This window comes from Daphnia pulex, chromosome 8 (assembly GCF_021134715.1).
Source record: "Daphnia pulex isolate KAP4 chromosome 8, ASM2113471v1".
Taxonomy (NCBI): domain Eukaryota; kingdom Metazoa; phylum Arthropoda; class Branchiopoda; order Diplostraca; family Daphniidae; genus Daphnia; species Daphnia pulex.
Window position 1 is genome coordinate 11725055 of NC_060024.1, and position 22554 is coordinate 11747608.

Below are 22554 nucleotides of genomic sequence, written 5' to 3' on the forward strand. Positions count from 1 at the left end.
TGAGGACACCTAACAATACGCGACGTATACATGTCAGAATGTAGTTTGAAACATCAGTTGTCGATTTGGGCGACCAGAAAACGAAAAGAGATAAAAATAAATAAAAGGAATGCGCGCAGACAACCATCGCTGGTAGATGTGAAAAGACGATTGACGGGATATTTTGCGGGTGCTGCCGGTGCTGGTAAGCGTGCCGCAGAGACGGATGGAATTTTTTTTTTTTTTTGTGATTCAATAAGAAAACAAGAGCGGCTGTGGCAACTGTTTGGTTGGCAACCGAACGAAAAAGTCCTACTTTCTGTGACACTGGCACATATATATCTATAAACAATTTCGACAACTTACTCGGATAAATGTAGCCTGGAGCCAGTTGAGTGACACGGCGCATCACACAACGGGAAGCGATTTCAACGAATGGATTGAGCGTGACACGGTTAAACGGTTGACGATGGGGGTACCCATAGATATTTAAGCGCTACACTGTCGTTCTTCTTCGCCTTTGAAAAAAATACCTCGACTCAAATTTCCAAAATTGATCGGAAAATGGAACGGAGTATTTTTTTGACGTCGGCAATCAGCCACATGCTGTTCCCGTCGTCGTGATGGGATCCTCTTTTTCTTTTTTTTTCAATTGAAAACCCTTCTTCTTGAAGGCGGAAAAGAAATTTCATTTGGTGGATACGACACCGACGTCCCATTTTTTAATGGTGCGACGACACCCACAGAGACTTTTTCAGTGTTTGATTATGAAAAAGAAAAAGAAGAAAAAAAGAGCTCGAGGGAAGCCGACGACATTTGACGAACCCGTCCATTAGGCGTTCCTTGTAGTTTCTATGGACCGTTAACGACGTTTAATGCGCTGATGCCATCCCCAATCCTCTTCTCAAAATTACAATGTGTATGCGAGGAATTTGATTCTTTTTTCTAACTAAATTATGATTATTATTCCGGCGTTGTGTGTGTGTGTACTCGTTCCTTCTTTGTCGTCAACACCGGGCACATCTGTTGGACGTGCCAGCAGTCACTCACAGGTTCGGTTCTGCGTGATTTCCGCGTTTTAATGTTATGGATGCACGTACGTGCGCCCGCCTGCGCTATTAAACGGGTTTGGGGTGAGATAATTTGAGTTGCACGGCCCAGACGCCAGCGTCGGCTAACAACCGAAGCGTCGTTGTTTGTTTGTTTTTTGTTTTTATTTAGGCAGAAAAATTAGGCATTGGCCGTCGCGAAAGAGTGAAAGAAAGAAAAATTAAAAAACACAAAATGTCCATAAAGAAAAGTCTGATGGGACTCCAGCGGGACCCGTTTCCATGTCCGAATGATGGGGGGCGTTAAACTTGTTATTCCTCTTGTTGTTTTTTCTTTCTCTCTTTTTCTCTCTTCGTTGGTGAACAATATAAAAACGGGAAGGGATTGGTTAATTTACATCTGTTTTTGTTACCTTCATTTTCACGTTCATCAACAAAAGGGGCGAGAGAAGAAAATTATTTGATGTCTTTTTTCTTTTGGTTTGGTCCCTGCTCTCTTCCGTCCGCTATATACTATAAACGCCAGTTTTCCGCCGCTTTAATTGTATTTACCTACTGCATCTTTTTCTGCGAGTGTTTTTATACCGTGTTTTGTTTTTTCGGGGGCGTTCCGTTAATACCGTTAAACTGAAGTTTTAACGACTTTTCAAATGTGTTTGTTTCTTTTCTGTGTTTAATATCTTCCTCCTTAATTCAGTCTTTTTAAGAGCTTGGATGAGGGGAGTACTGGGAGTAGGTAATTTTCCATTGATGAGCCACGAGTAGTGCCGTCGTGCAATTAAGACGGGTTTCCTTTTTATTGTTATGATTGTAAAGGCGGACTTTGTTTTTCTCATTTAATGAAGAATCTTCATTTTTTGTTTTTGTGATCACGTTATTGACATCGATATTGACCCAAATATCAGAAACATTTTTGATCAAAAGAGCTGGAGGAATGCGTACACAGAAGGGACACTTTTATCGCGTTTGAAATCGCTTGCGATTGCGATTAGCGGACCGCGCCAGCACAAGTCAGTGTTTCAGCCGTTGGTCAAACACTCAAACAGGTTAGAAAATGTTCGACATCTTGAACGCTAAAAACAAAACAAAAAAATCTGGTGGAAAGAAATACGTATAACGATATCGGGTTGTGTCGTCGTGACATTCTCTTTTTCGAAATCTTTTAGCATTTCCCGTTCATTCGTTAATTTAATTAGATATTTGTTGGTCGTTTTCTTCCCTTACGAAAAATTTCTTGTTCACGACCGGAGAACTGAACGAACCGAAACGTGATTGTAGCGTTCACCGCCAGGTGGCGTAGTCTATCGGGAGTGAATATTTTTGTTTGTTTTTCTTTTAAGTATCTGCGGTGTGAACATTTCTCGCTAGATGTCTCTCCGTTTGAATTGTTCGGAACTTCCCGAATTTTTTTCGAACGAACGTTGAAAAATCTGCGGGACGTCAATGAATAATTGAATAATTGATTAGGCCCCACTCGGTTTTTTTTTGTAGCCTTTTACTCCCAGAGGCGATGGTTCGCCACCTCCGCTCTTTTTTCCCCAAGTAAAAAAAACACACACAAAAAAGTTGCTATTCCCAAGCCGAGCCGGCGCCGTTTGAAATCGATTCCGTTTCGCATAAATAAACACACAAAAATGAATTATGGACGCCCAGTTGTAAAAACGCTCAGACAAGCGAATAAAACGTTCCACGATTGATGAACGCCCATTTTGGGTTTCCCTCTCGACGCACGTTGTAAAAACCCACCAAAATTTATCCTACACGGATCTACGTATGTGTGTGTCTGTCTGCTGTTGGCTGTTGTTGTTATTAGACGCAATCAAAACGAAAGATTAGGCAAAACGGAAAACGATCGAAATTTGACTTTCCAAATCGGTCGATGATTGCAATAATGGGGGCCGCAAAATAAAAAACAAAAACAAAAAAACAAATGCTAAATTGTTTGAGTAATTTCCACATAGAGAGAAAACGTCAAGGTTGCGGCATCGTGAAAAATTGCCCAGTCCACACCTCCCACGGCCCTTTTTTTTTTCTTTTTGAGGCTCTAACCTTCCGTATTGAATAAATAAAAAAAACGGGGCAAAAGGTGGAAGAGCCTACACGACGTGCATCGTACTCCTAAGTGTGTAGTGCGACGTTGGATGCAAAAATGGTTGTTGAGGATGCTGGAACACGTTTCACGCACGCAGGGCTTCCTGGTATAGACGCGTTGCGTCATTGATTACGCACGCACCTGTGGATTTCATCGCTTTATCACGTACGCTGGCTGGGGCTGCGAGCTTTGATCGTACAAGGGTCAACGGCGTCTTTTGTTGGCTATTGGGAAAAACTGCGCAATATCCTTATTTTCTACTCAACTGCTGAAAGAAAAAAACCCAAACGACATTTCTCTCTCACTTTGGCGGTTGTCCGCTAGATGGTTCTGGCGTGGCCGTCAGCTGGAATACACGACACAAATTCACGATGATTATATTATGCTGCGCGTTTCAACTGTGTAGTAAACAATGCAGACACAGGCGGGGGAATAGTCTTTAATCAGATGGGCTGGACACCTCCGGTTGACAGGCGATTCTAATGCTAACATTCCGACAGCGCTATATGGCCGCCGTCTCCGCTAGCGGCCATTAATTAATTGATGGAAAGTAGGCTGTTCTCATTCTGACTGGCCGACTACTATACATCTCCCAGAGATTAAAATGTAAATAGCCATAAAACAAAACGAAATTTGTTTCTTTTCTTTTTTCTTCTTATTCTTCTCCTCCTTTCGTGTACGAATAACATAACCATAAATTCTGAATTTTTTTTTCTCTCTCTCTCTCTCTCGGACCTCTGAGAGAAGAAACCTCGCCCCGTCGGCCCCATAGCCACCAGACACTACCACACTCTATTGAGAAAAACGTTATTCGGCAATTTGAGGAGAGCCGTTCGGGACAGGTTCGGTGCAGCAACAACCCCAAGTTTGCTTTTTCTGCATGGGCCGTTGCCGCACGAACTTGCGTGCATAATTACATTCGATACAGTCACCCGAGTGGCCAGGCGCGTATATATCACCTGCGTTTGTGTGGTGTATCTACGTGAAAGAGAGACGGGAGAGATCGTTTCTCTCTTTTTCATTTCTTTCCGCCTCTTCCCGTCTCCCGGAATTATCGTCCGGTTGTTGGAAATGTGCTCAACGGAATTGTTATGCGCACAGTAGGTTTCCTCGTTAAAATCCCCAAAGAAAACAAAAGAAAAAAACAAAAACAAGGAAGAATGTATTTTTTTTTCGTTCGATAGTCGCTCGTTTCAAATTTATTTCAAACCCCCAAAAATTTACATTGGACAATGGACAACGTGAATAGGAAATGAATTCCTCTTTCCCGCCATCAGCCGTCGGATTTTTTTTTCTTTTTTTATGGTTCGCCGTTTGATATTGAAACCGAAATTTTTATTTTGGGTTTTTCAAACCGGTTCGCTAGGTGGACCTTGGGCAAACGCGTACGGCTTGGAAACGCAACAGCTAAATCGTATAATTGAACAACTTGTTGATCGCACCTTGTGATTATCCGCGCATTAATTCCACTCAGTTATTATATGACTTGATTACCTTGCCCCGCTCAAGTGGAATGTCATCGTCCAAGATCAATTTGATTTCTAGTTTTTTGCACCGCTTCAAACTTTTTTTCCTTCATGGTATCACAGCTCAAACAAAAAATATTTGAAAACGAAAAGTGAATGAAACATTTTTCTTTTCTTTTTAATCAAGGCCCGAATCTTTTTTTGATAAACGGCCGTTGTTGGTTTGTAATTATCGAGCTAGCGGCAATTTTCCCACAACGACTAGAAACTCTTTGTCATTGTTACGCTATCTTTTTTTAGGGAGGGGGGGGGGTGGTTTAATTGCCATGATATCCTCCACCCAGTCAGACCGTCATAATTTATTCGATTCGGTGACCATCTTCAATAATTTGCCAGGAATTTCTAGCGCGCGAAATTTCCACTTTTGAAAAACAAAAATTATATTTCTCTCGTCTCATTTGCTCGACACGTATTGTTTGAAGCAGAAACATTTCGAACTTGATGGGAAGACATAAAGCTTATGAAGCTCTCTTTTTTTTTTGGCTTGCTAGCGCCCCGTAATGACGTGCTAATCGACGGTTTATTATTCTCGGCAGGTTTTTCGTTTTGTTTTGTTTTCTCCTTGTCGCGGAACATGTCGGCCGAGTGCAATTATTACTGCCGATGATTTGGGGGGAGAGTGAGGGGTTCATATTGAGCGCAAGGTCGGAACCCGAGACCGAGAGCTGTTTCTCTTGGAACAGACCTTGCGTCATGAGTGGTACAGCACATTCTTTTGCACAAGAAAGAGACAAGAGTCTATTCATATTTTTTCCGTTTTGATGTGGTTACTTTTTTAGTTATCTCCTTTGGTTGTTGTTGTTTTTATTAGCTTTCGGGTTGCGCAGAATGACCTTTTGGCCAACAACTTGCCTGTTTGTTGGGTCTCTCTCTTTTCATTCTTTTCGTGGTTACTTTGTTTTGGTTTCGCGTTGGTTTTCTTTTTTTTTTTTTTTTTACACGGCACTTTGGATCCCAAACTGTCGGTTCCCCCTGCTGTCGCCTTCACGTTATAATCTGCACACTTATGGTCAACGAATGTTGTTGTTTATATATTGTGTAGCAGAGCTGACCTGTTCCCAGGACTTGATAAATCAACCTTGCTCATGAATAATTGATCCGCAGTCTTTTTTAAATGTTCTTTTGTCCGACTATACAGCGACCGGTTTATTTCCAAACGGCAAACTATTGTGACACCAGCGAAAAAAAATTAAAAAAAAAAAATAAAATACAAAACCTGCCGACTAACTTGACCAAATTCCTCATTCTCGTTTTTGTATTTCAACAGATTACGTGCGCCGGAAAGTGCAGCGTCAGGCAGGGCGTCCAATCCGTGGCACTGGAGCTGCACATTTGCGAATTCCGCCTCCGCATGAGCGACACCCTGGCCGTCGTCTCGCCGGCCGCCGAGATCTCGCTCCTGGATGGCGACACCGTCCTGCTGGAGGACGCTACCAGAGTCCGCGACGAGCGTGGAGGTACGTGCACGTTTGGTTCCCGTTCCACCGCCCAGTTTTTACAGCGAATTAGCTATAGTCGACTCATTTCTCCCCGCTATGCGAACGTGATTACGTGTCACGTAGAGTTCGTAAAAAAAAAAGGCGCGCTCTCCTTTTTCAATTGCGTTGGCGTGGCCCAACCCGAAACCTCCTCACATTCAATTTCGACGGTTCGGTCGATTTGAGACTGAACGATCGCAATATAAGAATTGAGTCGCTCCATTAGCGACATGATTTATGGCCCCAAACGAAACACATTCCTAGTCGGAAAATGGAAATCTAGTTATCGTTTGATTTCCCCATTTCGTCACGCGATATCCTTATTTGAAATGCCAACGTTTTTCTTGGAAGAGTGCCAATTTGGGCATAAGAGGCCTTTTTTTGCGATATTAGCGATCGCGAAAAATAATAATACTCTCCACTTAACGCTGGCTACCATTTTCGCCAGACATTCAATTCGATTTTACGGTGGACTGGAAAGAGAAAAAAACGCAAAACAAAAATTTGGCACAAAATGGGAGGGATTGACTGGCAAGCACTCGACCAGCATATTATTATACAAGGACTTGTACATTTTCAGATTATTATTTTTTTTTTTATCGATGTCGATATCATCTTTTTGGACAAAAAGGCCGGGGTCGTTCAATCTTGTGGCTTTCTGCTCTTCCCAAGTTTGGATTCGCGGGCGATGAGGACATCAAAAGCAGACTGACAGTTTAATCGCATTTCCCGATCAATCCGAAACGTATTTATATCTCTCGTGAAAGTCAATTAAGGGACCGCGGCCCGTCGGTGGCCCCGCTGCGCTGACTTTCCGTTTTTTTTTTTTGCCCGTCGGTCGTTGCCAAGCCTCGGATAAAGAAATGCGGTTGGGTACATCATGGCCCTGTAGGCTACCCATTTGTAGTTGTCGTTCTTTATTTTTGGTAATTTTCTCTTTGCCTTTACTGGGGAATGATGATTGTTGCGCGGCTGATGATGAAATAAACACAGCCAGAGTCGCTAGCCCCTCGCCCTCTGGCAGAAATGCAATGCCCCAACCAAAAAACAAGAAGAAAAAAAAAACAGGCACAGCTGCTCCTGCTGCTCCTTACTGCTCTGCAAATGGGCCGGCCACTCCAGGCCAGCGCCCATTTGCCATGTAGTGAAAGTCGTCATCAAAAATAGCCTGGCCGCTCGTTTCGTCTCGGCTTGATGATTATATCGCCCCGGCGAGCGTATAGAACGGAATAGTTGCGATAAATGCGGCGAAATTTATTCCCATTCATATGCTATAGAGGTGTATACCGCGATTTATACATCCAAGAAAGGCCATGGCTTCATGATGATTTTTGATGATGAATCAACATATCAAATCGTAGAGACGAGAAGGGCCGCATCGAATCAATGATCCAGATGACGTCAATCAAAAGCCATAACTCTATTCCTCCTTTTGACGATTTCGTCGTTTCAGATTTGTTTGTTTGTTTGTTTTTTCTTTCTTTCTATCTTTCTTTTCTTTGGGTTAGTTTTATCGACTCGGTGATATCGTTGGCTGTATACTCTTATGTTATGTATGCATACACAGCGCACCTATAAATCGGCGGGGTAGACATTTCAAACGCCGCGCTCATTTCGATTTTATTTCATGACTTGATAAGTCGCATCCATCCCGCTTTTTGCGCTGCCGACTTTTTTTTTCTTCTTCTTCTTCTTTTCTTCGTTGCTTTATTCCGTTTCTTTTCATTTATGGACGGCTGCCATATTAATTGGAAAATCAAATTTCGAGCCGGATCTGGAACCTCTATCACAAATTCAACAGCATTCAATTGATGAAGGGCACGGGATTTTTGTTCCCCTTTATTCCGAATGGCCATTCAGACACAAACCGTCACTGCAGTTCTCGTTAATAAATGTCTGTACGTCGACTCGAACCGGACTGTCTACATGTCGTGTAAAACGTCACTCCCTACATACATATCATTATCTACCACCCCTTAGAGCCTGTAGGCTTTTTTGGACTGCTGTTTTCTAATCTGTTTTCTCGACGCTCGGTTTTTGTTTGGTCAGCAGCGAAATTAGATTAGAACCATGAGTAACAAATCACCGAAGCTGTAAGAGAAAGAAACTTTTTTTTTTTTTTAAAGAAGAAAAATGAAATAAAAGAGACCATGAAAGTTTTTAGCACAGCAGCCAGCCCCCCGTCCAGTCCGTTTAGACAAGTCGCCATGTCAGTGATTCATTCTCTACGCTTCTGTTTGTTTGGTCTCTCCCCTCTTTTGCCACTTTCTTGACTCGACGTGACGATGTAATCAGTGTTTGACCAAACAAACAATATCAGACAGAGTCTCTACTAACACCATGTATATACTTTCAGTTTCTGCAGGGGGCTGCAACGAAAAAATTCCTTTCGACGACGACTATACAGCTCGAATTCTTTTCTTTATTCTAAACAAACAATTCACTATAGCAGCTAGCCCCTTTTTGTTTGTTTTTTTGTTTTTTATTATTATTTCCAACAAAAGAGATCGTCCAATTACAGATGTTTAGAGCTCGAGGAATAAGTCCGTCAGAGAGAATGTGTTTGCTTTTAATTTTGGCGACCAATCACAGAAGACCATTGAAGTGAGAGAAAAAAAATGACGTCAGTTTCTTTTCGGACGATGCTAACGTATAGGCCACAAGAGGAAGGCTGTTGCTGTTGCTGTGAAGTAAGACGAGAACAAATCACAGAATGAAAACCAACTCCAAAGTTGGCTTTGTTTGTCTTGTTATTAGTCGTTGTAAACTAATGTCGAGAAATTGAGAATCTAAGTTGTTTCTCCGCTGTTTTTGTTCGTTCGGCTGTTATATATTATCCCCGAGGAAAACCTCTGAAAGCCAAACCGAACCAAAATTTTATTTTTTTATTATTATTTTTTTTTGGGGGGGGGAACAAGAATCGTTATATTGCTGCGTCCTAATACAGCACGGCAAACTATATATACATATACGTGTGGAGTGTATAGGAAAAGGGTTTCACGCGTTGGCTGGTTCGTTCACGTTAATAGAGGAACAAACAAGCTGCCGGTTTATTTTATTTTCATATTTTTCCTTCTTCTTCTTCTTCGTCTTCTTCTTCTGCTGCTCCGTCCTTTTGCTGCTTGGGTTCTCGGACGCTTCGCGTTAGATTCTCTCTCCTATAGCCCTTCAGGGGGTCCCGGCGTTTTTCTGGCTGCGTGAACACGCGCGTGCGGGGCTGTTAGTGACCAGTGCGTGGCCAAAGTGTTCAGACCGCGCCGTACTCTGCTCTCTCTCTCTCTCTCTAGTGTGTGTGCCTATGTGTTTGTTGTGTCGCTTGTTTGTTTGTTTTTTCTGGTTTTTTTTTCCCCTGTGAGCTGTGTGCATGTGAGTTGTTGTCCGTACCGATCTTGTCGTCCTTTTCATCTACGGTGATGTTACTGCGTACGTGAGTTGGTTACCTATATGTGTCGCCCAGCAGTGCATGTGACATAATTCATCGGAGAGGACAGGCTACGCTACAGCCATGCTCTTGAATCCCTCGCACGACATGCTCCTTCCAAGTATGAGAAACAACCAGAAACAGCAAACAAAATATAAAACGAGATATAGATAGAAATATATCTCTCACTTTCCATTTTATTTTATTTTTATTTTTTTAGCTCCTAGCTCCTATTTTTTGAATTTATTTTTTTCCTTGGCTCGAAAATCTTGATTTGTTCCTCATAATTCTTATAGGGTAGCTCTGCTTTTCAAAACTGAAAATTCATTTTGTCTTGTTCACAAAAAAAGACAAGATCGCCTTTCATGGCTTTTCGGAGCTGCTGGAGCGTGGGGGGTCATTATCGTAAACATCAGGCAAGCCAGGAGCCCACTGGCCAGTCAGCTCAGGTCCTTGGACAACCCCAAAAAAACCTGTAGGGAGTTTTTTTTTTTAGTAACGAGCAATAGCGTTGACACGTTGAGATGAAAGAGAGAATGCTCCTCACTCAAAACACACACTAACCAGTAGTAACCAGTCAAGATTTCCTGTCCTGGATGATGTTTGTTTCTTACTCTGTCTTTTTCATAGATGACACCTTTTATGGGAGACACACGTAAGATGTTCTTTAACACTGATAACATTAACGATACGTAAGGCGAAGAAACAAGAAGAAAACAAACAAACAACATCAACAAGTGGTTTTGATTGTTATTTTCGCGCTCTCCGTCTCGTTAAGAAAAAGTAACGCGACGAGTCGACGTCACGTTCTCTATATCATTAGTTTAATTGCAGCCGTCAATTTCTTTTAGCAACGCTGTTGTATATCGATCAAAGCGACCAACGGGGGGGCAATTATTAAAGTACAATGCGGGTCAATCCAATTATAAATACGGGACGATTTTGCGACGGTCAACTTGTGCTGTTACTCGGTGCACTCCGGTGCACTGCGTCCTGGATTATGTAATAATCATCCGAAAGTGGGTGGCATTCAATGGCGACTCGTATCATTTTTGCCGACGAGACTTTTGTTTTACAAGATTATCTCTGCTGTCGTATCTCGAAAAAATAATTTTTGGTTCCCGTTTTGTCGTCCTCCCTTTTTTGGCTTTTTTTGTTTTTTGTTTTTTTTTGTCAACCGACAAAATGAAAAGTTGATGGTGGTGAAGAATGCCGGGTTTGACGTTCCCCCTCCACGGTTGTCTCTCTGTGTGTAGTTTAAATGTATCCACATTTTTTTCGGGGGACGGATAGATAAGACAAGCTAGACGCGATAGAAGTCGTTGAACTGATCTTCTTCTTCTTCATGACTGTAGAAAGAGCGTCATCACTTTTGTCGTTCTGTTTCATTCCACATTATTCCATTTTCTTACATATGTATTTTTTTGTTGCTGTTGATTCTCTCATTGCAGAAACGGATGCCCGGTTTCGACTGACGGAGGACCTGATCGACTCCGAGCGCGAATTCCTCGTCAGTTTGAGGACCATCTACGACATCTACGCCAGACCGCTGAGGAAACTCTGTTCCATTAGCGACGAGGAACAGAAGCAGCTCTTTGGCGGCATCGAGCCAATCCTTTCTGTCAGCAACATGCTTCTCACCAAGGTAAAATGGAAAGAAAAACAAAACATTCGAAAATTTCAAACAATCGAGAATGAGGAAATTAGCGATTCTAGTTGAAAGATTATGAGGTAGAACTTTGCAATCAGGAATGGCCACAGATTGTTTTGCTTGTTTCTGGTGGGAACGTTGGGCGCGGAAATGTGTCGAGCTGATTATCAAGTCCTACGACTTAGTGGGGCCGACCTCAAAGACTCACGGCGGTGGAAAACATTTTTTGGCGTTCACATCACTTACTACTTATTCGAGAAAGTTGGATAGAAAAAAAATGCCATGCATTGAATTTTTGTCTGCGTAGTTCTAGCCAGTCTGAACCGCTTTGAAAGAAAACAACGAAAATTCTAGTTTCATTCGGCTTAAATGTTCTTAAATTGAAAGAAGCAAAACATAGTCTGTTATGGCCCAGCAGTAGAGTTAGAGAGAGAGAGAGAGTTAGTTGAATGTTTTCTACGTGTGCATAATCACATTCGTTTCTTTCGGTATATATTTATACGGGGCGGAGGAAGTTATAGAGTAGCTTGAGCTTTGCTTTTTAATGGGCGCTATTCCAATTATTAAAAAAACAAAACCAAAAAGCGTCGTTTGATTTTTCGTTTCTTTTTTCCCGCGTCCATTCAAATCTTTTTTACGAGCCTACTATGCGCACATATATTATAAGAGCAATTCGAAATGACCCATTGTACGAGATGGAGGCCGAAGCGTCTGGAAAAACTGTCGGCGTTCAAGTGTTTATTGTTGAGTTAATTTGACCGGCAAACTGCCATTACATCCAGTAGTTACTAGTAGTAGGGCCAGGGCTGGGCTCGTTGGAGTACCTAGCTACTATTCCATTACTAAACCATTTAAAAGACACTAAGTCGTCACCTGTTGCGTAGGACGGTGTCTGTGAAAAGGGCTCGTGCCCTCCATTTTTTCCCGTCCGTATTTTTTCTTTCTTTTTTTCCTTTAACCCCGAGACCCATATCTTTATTTCCTCCTAGCGCTGGGCTTGTTTGTTCCGGTCACACCAATCTCATCGCTTTTCACGTGACCGGCAAGCGTCCTTAATAGGGATGCTTCGTTTGAACATACAGAAAACGTTCGTTTCCAGGGAAAAAAGAGCCGTTGACCGACCGGACCGAAAATGTGAAATTTTCGTTCGTCTTTTTCCCACCATAAATCTTTACATTTAACGAGAGAGAGAGAAAGAAAGAAAGAAAGAAAAAATTCGGACTGTCGGGAAAAACCTTAAGACACCCTATAATCTCGTATGTGTGTTGAGCAACTTAAAAAAAAACTCATTCATTCAATCTTTTTTTCTTTTTCTTTATAATTCACGTCGGATTTTCGTGGCGTATTTCCCGAGAACCGATGAAAATGTTCTCGTTTTCGGCCCCCCCCCCCCGAACCGACGTTCGAATCAGACAGATGTCGTTGGCTGTTGCCCATGATTGTTAATAGTTTTGTAGACAGAAATGTGTTTATAAAAGCGCAGAGTTCTCGGTATTAATTTGAACGTCATCCATCATGTTGGCGGCCGGTCGGCGTCGGTTTTCACACTGTTGTTGCATTTGTTTGCTCAGCAGTTTGGGCTGCGTTGAATCCAATTAACTTTGAAATAAATCATCCGCGTCTGACTCGTGAAAAATGAAAACGAAACGGACACGAGAATGAAAAAAAAAATAAATAAATAAGAAAAACACACATACAGGTGTCGGATTGACTTTTTTTTTCTTTCTGTAAGGGGGGTTTTGTTTGTTGAATTGGCTGTTGGGCGTGTATGTTCAAATGTCAGACGAGAGCAGCACACACACACACACACAAGTATAGGACCTTGATAATACCCGTGCATGCCAAATGAGATGGAGAGTGTATTAGTGCGCAAGGACTGGGTTTGCTGCTGCTGCTGCTGCTCTCTCTCTCCGAGTCCAGCCCTTCTTCTTCTTTTTCAAACGAGAGAGAGAGTCTGTCTTCATTTATTTCTGTTCGAATACATAATATAATTCTAGGTATAAGAGAGAGAGAAACTAACAAGCGTCATTATTATGGATGGTACCATCTGCGTGTGGCTTATTTATTAGAATATTTGCCAACGAGAAGAAGAAGAAAAAAAAATCATTCTTGTAAAGATGACCACTAGAGATAGAGAAAATGTTCGTGTTCTCTTCAAAATGTTTGACTTGATTTTTATTTTTCCGTCGTTTAGTTGGAAGACGCCCTGGCTGCTTGGGACCCACATGAGACCAAAATCGGTATGCACTTTTGTTATTACAACTTGTTATTCTTTTCTTTTTCATTTGGTTGGAATTTTTTCTACAAAGAAAAAAAAAATGTTTGTGGCTTTAATTTCTGTTTTTTTGTACTAAAAAAACCAACACATTATCATCTGTTTACCTGGCCCAATAGGTTCGCTGTTCTCCAAGCAATTCTGGAACCAGTTTGACGAGTACTTCCGTTTCTTCACGCAGGCCAAGGAGTAAGTTGTTCACTTCTTTTTTTTCCTCATCCATTCCGTCACGATTTTTGTTTTTCGCTTTTTTTTTAAATTGGACATTTCGTGACCGCAACCATTTCACCTTGGCCATGTCAACATTTTTTTTTTCGCTTCCCATTTTCGTCAATTCGTTGAACTGAAATTGCGACACGCAAAGAGAATAAGAACACGTCACTTGGTTTTAGCCAACTGCAATCAAGGAATCACATGACCGTATATATCGCACGCTCGGCTGATAATTGAAAGTAACGATCGATACTCTCCCGCCAGCTATGGCGTAGTTTTTTTGTTTTTTTGTTGTGTGTTTTATTTTATTTTACTCTCCCCGTGGGATGATACGGCTATTCATCCCTTTCTTTTTTTTTTATGGACGGACGCTGTTTTGATACGCTCTGATGATCCTCCCGGACTAAAAAATTCCCTTTTTAGATACTTAAAACAAAAAAAACAAAAAAACAACCGCCCGTTTCCGTCCTATTTCCATAAAGATCCTCTCTTTTTCTCTCTCTTTTTTTTTTTTAGAAAACCCTTTTTATCGATGTAAAAAAACAAAAAGAACACGTAATTTTTCTCTCCTTCCTTTTTATGTTTGTGTGTATATTCGCTTTATTATTTTTTTCTCTGCCCGTTTAACGACCCTAAAGGGTTGGCGAGGGCACGTGCCAACTTGCAGTTAAACACCGGAATTTCTAGCGCCCCATTTGTTATTGACTTGTCGATGCTGACTGCTGTGGCGTTTTTACTTCGATGCTTTCCCTCGTCCCGTCTTTCATATTATATTATTATTCACTTGTACTCTTGTAGAGATGCAAATCTAGTTTTTCCAATACCTAGGTTTATCGTATCATTCAGTTTTATCGGGTTTTATTCAATATATTTAGTTTTATTTTTATCCAATCATGAGTTCGACTCACGTCACGAGTCAATTTTCGACTCATTTTCGCAATCTGGCAATTGCAAAACAGGGCCATCCCATATTGCAGACTACAATGAATTTTAAAGTTTAAATTTTTGTGAGTGTGGGAAAATACTAGAAATCATCAGACAAAACCTGCAAGGAAATCATTTGTGCACTTCACAACTGACATTTTACTCTTTTGGCAGGTATGTTTATCTTACTTTTGTAGCTTCTAAAGCTGGCAGAGACACACACAGACATAGAGCTCTTTCTTTCTTGTCAGAGGCCACCATGGGCCATGGCTGAATCAGAAGAAAATGATGAAGGCATCATTTCACGCTTCTCAGAGTTTTCTTGTCCAACATAATCCATGTGAACAAGTCACTCAGTGGTTCTCGTTGGTCAAGCAACTCGAACAATCAGAACTACATACGGGTTTTTTCCAATACATTGAGGACTAGGAATTTAAACCAAACATTACCTAATTTGTTAACTTGTTAAGGCCAATCAATATTTATTTCATTTTATTACTTTTTTTCCGAAAAACCAAATGATTTGATTTAGTTCTATTAATTTTTTTTAAACTAAATTTGCAAAACGCTAATGATTCACTTGTGTCTTTTATATCCGGCCATTATAGACTACTGAGGGAGAAGCAGTGCCGCGACGAAGAGTTCATCGAGATCTGCAAACTGCGCCAAGGAGCCGCTCTGCACACGATCGACTCTTTGCTAGACCTGCCGGTAAGTCCCAATTTATCTCCACACCCAACTCCTTTTGGCTCGGGGACTCGGTTTTGTTTTGTTTTTCCATAATGCCTACGTAGCTCAGGATCTAACTGTTATTTATGCAAGTGCTCACGCCGAGTGCACCACCTCATTACTTATTCTTCTTGATATTCTATACTGGGCGCAGAGAGTCGTTCGAGAAAAATAATTGAGGTACCTTACCGACTTTGCCGCGTATCTTTTTTCGGAGACGCCGGGAGAGAGCGTGATTCACGCACGACCAATCAGATTTACGTTAGAGGTCGATTTCGCTCGTCTACACACATCTCTTGTTTGTTCTTTTCTGCAATAACATCCTCATCATTTTTCCTCACTTTTTTTTGTTTTGTATTTTATTCATTTTCGGCTCTCGGCCGTACGAAAATCTTTTGCGGATGGCCCCGATCCCCCACCTGCAAGGCCCTTTCTTCGTGTGGGTGGCCCATACCTTTTTCTTGCCTTTTTTGAATTTTGTATTTTTTTTCTTTGATTCATTATCAGCGGTGTCCGCTTCGCGTTCCTTTTCTGTTGGTTTCGCGCACATCTAGCGCGGCTAGCCCTTTCTTGTTTGTAGGCAGTTTTCTTTTTTGCGCTTTGGCCGCTAGCCACAGGTGTACGGTACGTTCGTATGGATATTTCCTCCTTTCCGCCGAATGCTTTTACTCTCCGCCGATGATCTCACCTGCTGGACTAGAAATTGAATATGGCGCTCTTTTGTTTTTGGTCTAATGTTTATCATGCGTAATCGATATAACTTGGAACCAATTCTTTTTCGCCGCATTTCGTAATTTTCCACCACTGAGATCGTGATGATGTGGTAAACTATCTTGTCCGACATGGAGGCAATGGTCTGTCACAACATCACAAAAATATTTGTTCCACAAACATTAAAAAATAGAACGTTTTCGCGTACTTTTGTGGACTGTGGTTACCCGAGCGTATCACCGTCGTTTCACAACAGCTAAAAATCAATTCCCGTTTTTTTTTGTAACCCAAATTTTTTCTTTCACACTCGTATGTCAGTAAAAGTTGTCGAAACTATCGCTAGGTGGCGCCGTCAGTTCCGAGCGGAGCGCAAAAATAAAAATACGAACACGATCTACGGTCGAAATTCAAAATCCTCCGACTAAAACCAACAATTGCAGATGAGACACGGCATTTTTCTATTTCCTTCTTGAGGTCTTTTCTTCGTCGAAAAAGTGACCACCTGTCTCAACTTATTTCTGTGGGGATTTTTTTTTATTCTTTTATTTCTTCATGGCCCTTTTTATCCGACAAAATGACAAGACAACAAACCCAAGACCGGAAATGGCAGCTTTCTCCCTCCCCCATTTCGAAAAAAAAATAAAATGAAATGACGAAGGATTTGTGCGTTCGGCTGTGTGTGTGTATGTGTAGTGGACGGACGCCGCCGCCGTCGTTTATTGTCGACGGGCGTACATCATTTCATAAGTGTGCCGCTTGTTCTACTACTATCCGACTACTTCCCTCCTACTAAAAAAGAGAAAAATGGACGAAACTAAGACGCGCCAAAAAGAAAACATGTGACACTCTCCGACCGAAAGAAGAAAAAAAAACACAACAAGCGGTCGATGTATTATCTTTATTTCTTCTAAATGTTCCGACCCATTTCGGGACGGACGATGAATCTGTCGTGAAAATCCTCATCATCCACATGTTAGCCAATTTCTTTTTGTTGAGTGAGGATGGGCGGGTGGGAGGGGGTCTCTGAGCTGCTATTGTGTAGTTCTGGTGTAACAGCCATAAAGCTCCATGGAGAAGAAAAAATATCCAATTAACCTCAATTTTTCGCTGTTGTTTCTTCTCGTTTCCCAAAAACGTCCCGAACCGGAGCCGGGGAAAATTCGATAGTTAATCAAGTCAAATTGCACATTAGATTGAATTGCGCTAAAATGTTTGAATTTTTGTGCATGATTCAAGTTTTGTCGAGCTATTTTTGGCGCGATTATCCATTAGTTCAAATTGCTATTTCCCCATTTTCCCCTTAAATAATCCAGAAGAAAGAAGAAGAAGAAAAAAAAACACGAAATTCGTGAGCGTGAAACTAGTGCTACCAAAAGAATACACAGGAACAATGACAAAGACGACACATCCAATATTACATAACGAATCGTGGGCGGGCTCCTTTCTTTTGTGATAATGATGATGGCGGTTGAGTCTCTCGGTGGCTGGCGATTCGGTAAAAAGGAAACAACAACAACCAAAAAAAGAAGCAACAGCAAGAACTTCCTTGATAGTAATTGCTCCCGGTTTGACTCATTTCGAATGAAAAATGAGATTTTTTTTTTCCTCCGTCTAAATACCTCCGCACTCGGGGTTGAAAAGGTTCCAAAAATAGGGGCTAAAAAAGCAACAAGAAGGAATTGAACTGCACAGATGCTGAGAAGAAGAAAGTGCGGTCGATCGTGATAGTACACACACGATGGGTAGAAGACAACAGGTTGGAAAAAATGAACCTGCCTGGTTATAAATGTATTTATTATTAGACAGGGGGGAAAAAAAGACCCAAAAACATTTCCTTCTTCTTTCTTGTGTGTATGTTTTGTTTTTTCTTCACTCCACCCGCTTGCGCGTAGCTATGATTAAGCTTCACTGACGCTGTGCGTTCTTCCGCCCGAACCCACACACGCGGGAGAGAGAAAGTTCTTATTCTTCTTCTTCTCCGGTTGTCGGCAAGTTAGACTTCGGATGGTTGGAAAGAAGAAGAAGAAGAAGAAAGAAAAAAAAAATGTTTTGAAGCGCATTGCTTTTCGGGCGGCTCCCTACGGCGCTGCGTGCCTGGCTCATTTCACTTGACATTTCTTCTGGGTATCTGGAACGTTGCCCTCTTATTCCTTTTTTTTTCTTGGGCCTCTCTCTCTCTCCAGACACAATCCGTAACCATTTTTTTCCCCTTCAGAAAAAATTGTGTTTTGTATTACCCCCGTCGGAAATAAATAAAAAAAGGACGTCTAAATACATAGCAGACGATACAATAGGAAGAAAGAAAAAAAACCAGACAGTCTTATTTCTAACGAGACTTTGTGTAGGTAACAAAACACAACTGGTAGACTCGTTTGTATAGGCCTCTCCGTCTCTACTCAATTACGGTAGCGGGACGATTTTTTGAAGGGGAATTGAATTCCCCTTAAAGGTCTGACTCGTGTGCCGGTGGGGATGCCTAGTATTTATTATAATATGTGACAATTCTTTGGGTTGTTTTGGGGGTTTGAATTTAAAAAAAAAGTGGACCAATTCCTCCTCCTCCGTCTACCCACATGATTATTATGTGCTGGTCCAGCAATTGGGAAGCTCCTTCTTCTTTTTTTTTTAGAGAGAAAAAAAAATAACTAACTACACATCCCGTGAATAAAGAGCCGCTTCTTTTCTGCACACCTGGTGGAAATGAAACCGTGTTGCTCTCAAGTCGTTTATTCCCAACAAGATTATTGTGTGTGTCGCCCTTCACCTGGCACTTGTTTTTTTTGTTTTTTTTTACTTCAAACAAATACGCCAGACACTTGTTACACAAAAGCATGAAAATGGGAAGGGGGACCTCAAAAACGAGAGCTGACATCTTTGACCCAGTGCGAACAAGCCAATACGATGCCGACCGGCCATTCTTTTTTTTTTATGCGAGTACACCCACTTGCTGCTTAACGACACCACAGTAGCACAATGAACTTTGGCACTCGTCGCCTTTTTGACGACGTCATATTCATATTGTAAGATTATCGAGTACCTTCCATTGATTGTTTCCGTGTTCAACTCACATGATCGTTGGTTTTTTTTTTTTTAAAGAGATGCGCGTTCTCACCGTTAAAGAAAAAAGATAAGGGGGAAATATTAAACAATTTTTTTTTAGTTGAAGAGGATAAAGGGGTCGTGTGGCCATCAATCACACGGTCAGGGGATGTCACAACAGGAATGAAAAGGACGACGACGTCAAGTTATCAACAATTTTTTTTTTTTTTTTTACTTTTTTTTTTTTGGTGTGTGTATTCGAGTGAAAGATTTTGATTCTTTTTCTCGATGATCCATTCATTCCACACTGTCAACCTGCCGAAACCTCTCTCTTTCATTCTCTGGCCTCTCTCTCGGATTATGGTCCGCCTTGCCCAAATTGGGTTCTCTGTCGTAACACGTAAACCAACATTCCCGTTTTATTCGATTTTCAATTTCATTGTGTTTTGTGTTTAACGTCCGTTTTGATATCGAAAAGTCGGGAATCGATCGATCATGAATCGATCATGGCCACCGACAACCTCCGTGGGGTTGTGTCTCTGTTGTTGTACTACCACCAACCCCCCCAAAAAAGGAATAATGAGAACAAAGGACACCTCTCACACTCATCGACATAAAAGTAGAGAGAAAGCTGCTGGCTGACATTAAATTCCCCCGATTGATTTTCGGTTTGCTATTATCATTTTTACAACTCTTCCTGTCTAAGATTTTTTTTTCTTTTTTTCTTTCTCTCTTTCCTATTGTTACGATTATGTTGGGGCTATTCGATTCTTCACCGAGAGTTTCTTGACCGTTTGATTATTCACGCACGCTGCCAAACACCTTCCTATCGACTCTCTCTCTCTCTCTCTCTCTTTCGTCCGGAATCCCTCCACCCCCAACTGGTCGTTTAAACTGTTGTTGCGTCCAGCACAAGTGCGGAGATGGCCTCAATGGCCAACAGACAATATATTTTTACTATAGAGATGGATAGTCTATAGTTGTATCATAGCGTGAATATAAACGTCTGGGGTCTCTGATCGGCGCCGGCGGATTTCAACTAAAATCCGTTTTTTTTTTTCTCTCTCTCTCTTCTCCATCGTACTCCTTTCTCCGTCTATCTGGCATCCACCTACAACAACAGCAACTCAAATATAATACCGCTATTTATTACAGACATTCGATGGCCTCTTTCGCCTCTCTTGTTGTTTTCCCTTTTCATATTTCTGTTGTTTTTTTTTCTTCTTCTCCCCTTTGTGTTGTGAGTTTTTGATGATGATTTTTATCGTTTCAATGACTCCGTCCCTAAATCCTTCCGCTTCTCCTCCTTTTGAATTGTCGACTCGATGTGATGAGGAGAAAGCGAGGCATCCATCCACCGGCTCAAGTCGAGAAATCATCAGGTGCGCGCGGCTGAAATGATAAGAGCCTCGGCGGTCCGTCCGACTGCTGCCGTATTATGCCATTTCTCATGACAGTGATAATAATGATGACGGCCGTCTAGTTCTAGTTCTTCAAATGATATCCAAGTTGATTGTATACACTTTTACATGTAGCGCCCTCAATTTCATCGTTGATTTTTAGGAACAAGATTCCCCCCCCCCCACTATATAGCAGCTTGGGCGGCCATCATCGGCTATTTTCATTTTTATTTTGGCCGGAATGGAAGTCGGACATGCGCACCTTTCTCCGCCCTATTTGCTGATTGAGACACACGACTCTCGAGATACGAGTGTTAGTAGTCGTACTACAAGCTTATAACAATATTCGTGATGAAATCCTCCCACATTGTGTAGACGCAAAAGCGCATTTGAGATTCGACATGGAATGCTTTTTATTTGCTCGAAAATCTTGCGTGTTTGGGCGCCGCCTGGGAGTCTCCCAGCAACAAACACACACTCACCAAAAAGCCCGCCAATTTAAAAAAAAAAATAAGATTCGCTCCTCCTCTTTCGTTGAAAAGCTTTCACTTCAAAAGTATAGACAAGACATTGATGCAAAAATATTGTTAGTCGTGAGTCTGTTTTGGTTTCAGGTTTTTTTTTTTGTTTCACCGCCGAACTCTCAAAAGAAACATCCCGCACACGGTCAAATCTCGCCACAAAAAGAGTTCACCTTTTTGCGGTATTCCTCCTTTTCGCGATGTTGTAATGGGCTATTAATTCGATTATACCAGAAAATGCCGGTAGTGGATACATCGCCGACGTGAAATCCGGATCGCATTGACGTAGAGTAACAAAAAAAAAAAAAAAAGAGATGAAGTTTTCAGGACGTTGGAGAAAGCCTTTTGCAGTCAGTTCAACTGGAAACTTTCGATCGTTATAATAACAGAGAAGATGAAGGAGGCAGCGGCAAAAAAAAAACCTTCGAGATGAGATGTGAATGATAACTCTTCGGTGTACGTCTGTTTGAGAATGAAACGGCACTTAAGAAATATCTCCGTTTTCTATTTACCAAAAAAAAAAAACGAAAGATTTTCTCTTATTTCTTGATAAATATTTGAAGATGAAAAAGTAACCAATTTTTAAAAGTAGGAGATGAGGATCCGCCTATCGTTTATTATATTCCCATTGTTTGCTCTTTTGGACCTCTTTTTTCTGTTTTATTTTGTCATTGACGACGTCCCCCTCGTCCTCGATCTGTCTAGTTATTTGAACTTCTTTTTGGCTCGCCACTTTCAAACGCTATTTATTACTCGTTCAAACATTCCCGAAAAAGTCGCCCAAAAAAAAATTGTTCGTTTCCTTTTCTCTTTTGGCTCTTTTTGAAAGGAAAAATTTAACACCTTTCAGGAAGACTGGGCCGTTCTTGGCGCTGGACTAATAGCCGGCCCGTCTAAATCAACGTCAGACGCATCGCTCCGTCCGTTCCAACCGACTGCGAATTTATTTTTGAAACATAAGAAAATTGGTCTGAAAAAATAATAATAATTTCACACGCTTTCACGCGCTACGTGTTCGGACTAGGTCGTCTGCGTCGGAGAAAGAAGATCTTTCTTATCATTCTTCTTCTTCTTCTCCTTCTGGTTGGTGGAACAATGTGAAGACAATAGCCTTCCAGACCTGGCGATGTGTATTGCACGGCTGTTGATCATTCCACCCCCGAAAAAATAAGACCGTCCCGCCCTAGATACTTTTGAATTTGTCGTTTCTTTTTGAAAAAGGCCGCCGATTTTCTTGTTACATTTAATAAGAAGATAATAAAAGTAGGAAAAAAAAGGGAGGGAATAAAGACTTCTTTTATTTTAATATCCCTTGTGTTTTGGGGGGAAATTTGAGATCCCATTACGTCAAACGACTGAGCCAAGTATATACTACATCCCCTTGATACATAATCATTCATGGGCCGTGAAAATCTAATAAAAAAGAAGAAGCTCTGCCAAAATAAACGAAGAAAGAAAAATGATTGACCGTGAAATGGCGCAGTCTATTTCGTCTGGATTTCAAAAAGGGGCAGAGCCCCGGCAGAGTCCCAAAAAAAGTCGTTGG

At 41.4% G+C, this 22554-nt stretch overlaps 1 protein-coding gene across 3 annotated transcripts in view; it reads left to right on the forward strand.

Moving 5' to 3' along the window:
* Positions 1 to 22554, forward strand: part of LOC124199900 — a 102355-nt gene that overhangs the window by 19041 nt on the left and 60760 nt on the right. For 2 of the 3 annotated variants that reach the window (XM_046595929.1, XM_046595930.1), the window contains exons 5-9: positions 5914 to 6103; positions 10997 to 11190; positions 13391 to 13436; positions 13591 to 13660; positions 15217 to 15319. In XM_046595929.1, the coding sequence (XP_046451885.1) occupies positions 5914 to 6103; positions 10997 to 11190; positions 13391 to 13436; positions 13591 to 13660; positions 15217 to 15319 (603 nt within the window). Of the gene's footprint in view, positions 1 to 5913; positions 6104 to 9348; positions 9667 to 10996; positions 11191 to 13390; positions 13437 to 13590; positions 13661 to 15216; positions 15320 to 22554 lie in introns of those variants that run through there. The other variant, XM_046595932.1, reaches the window with a different exon arrangement.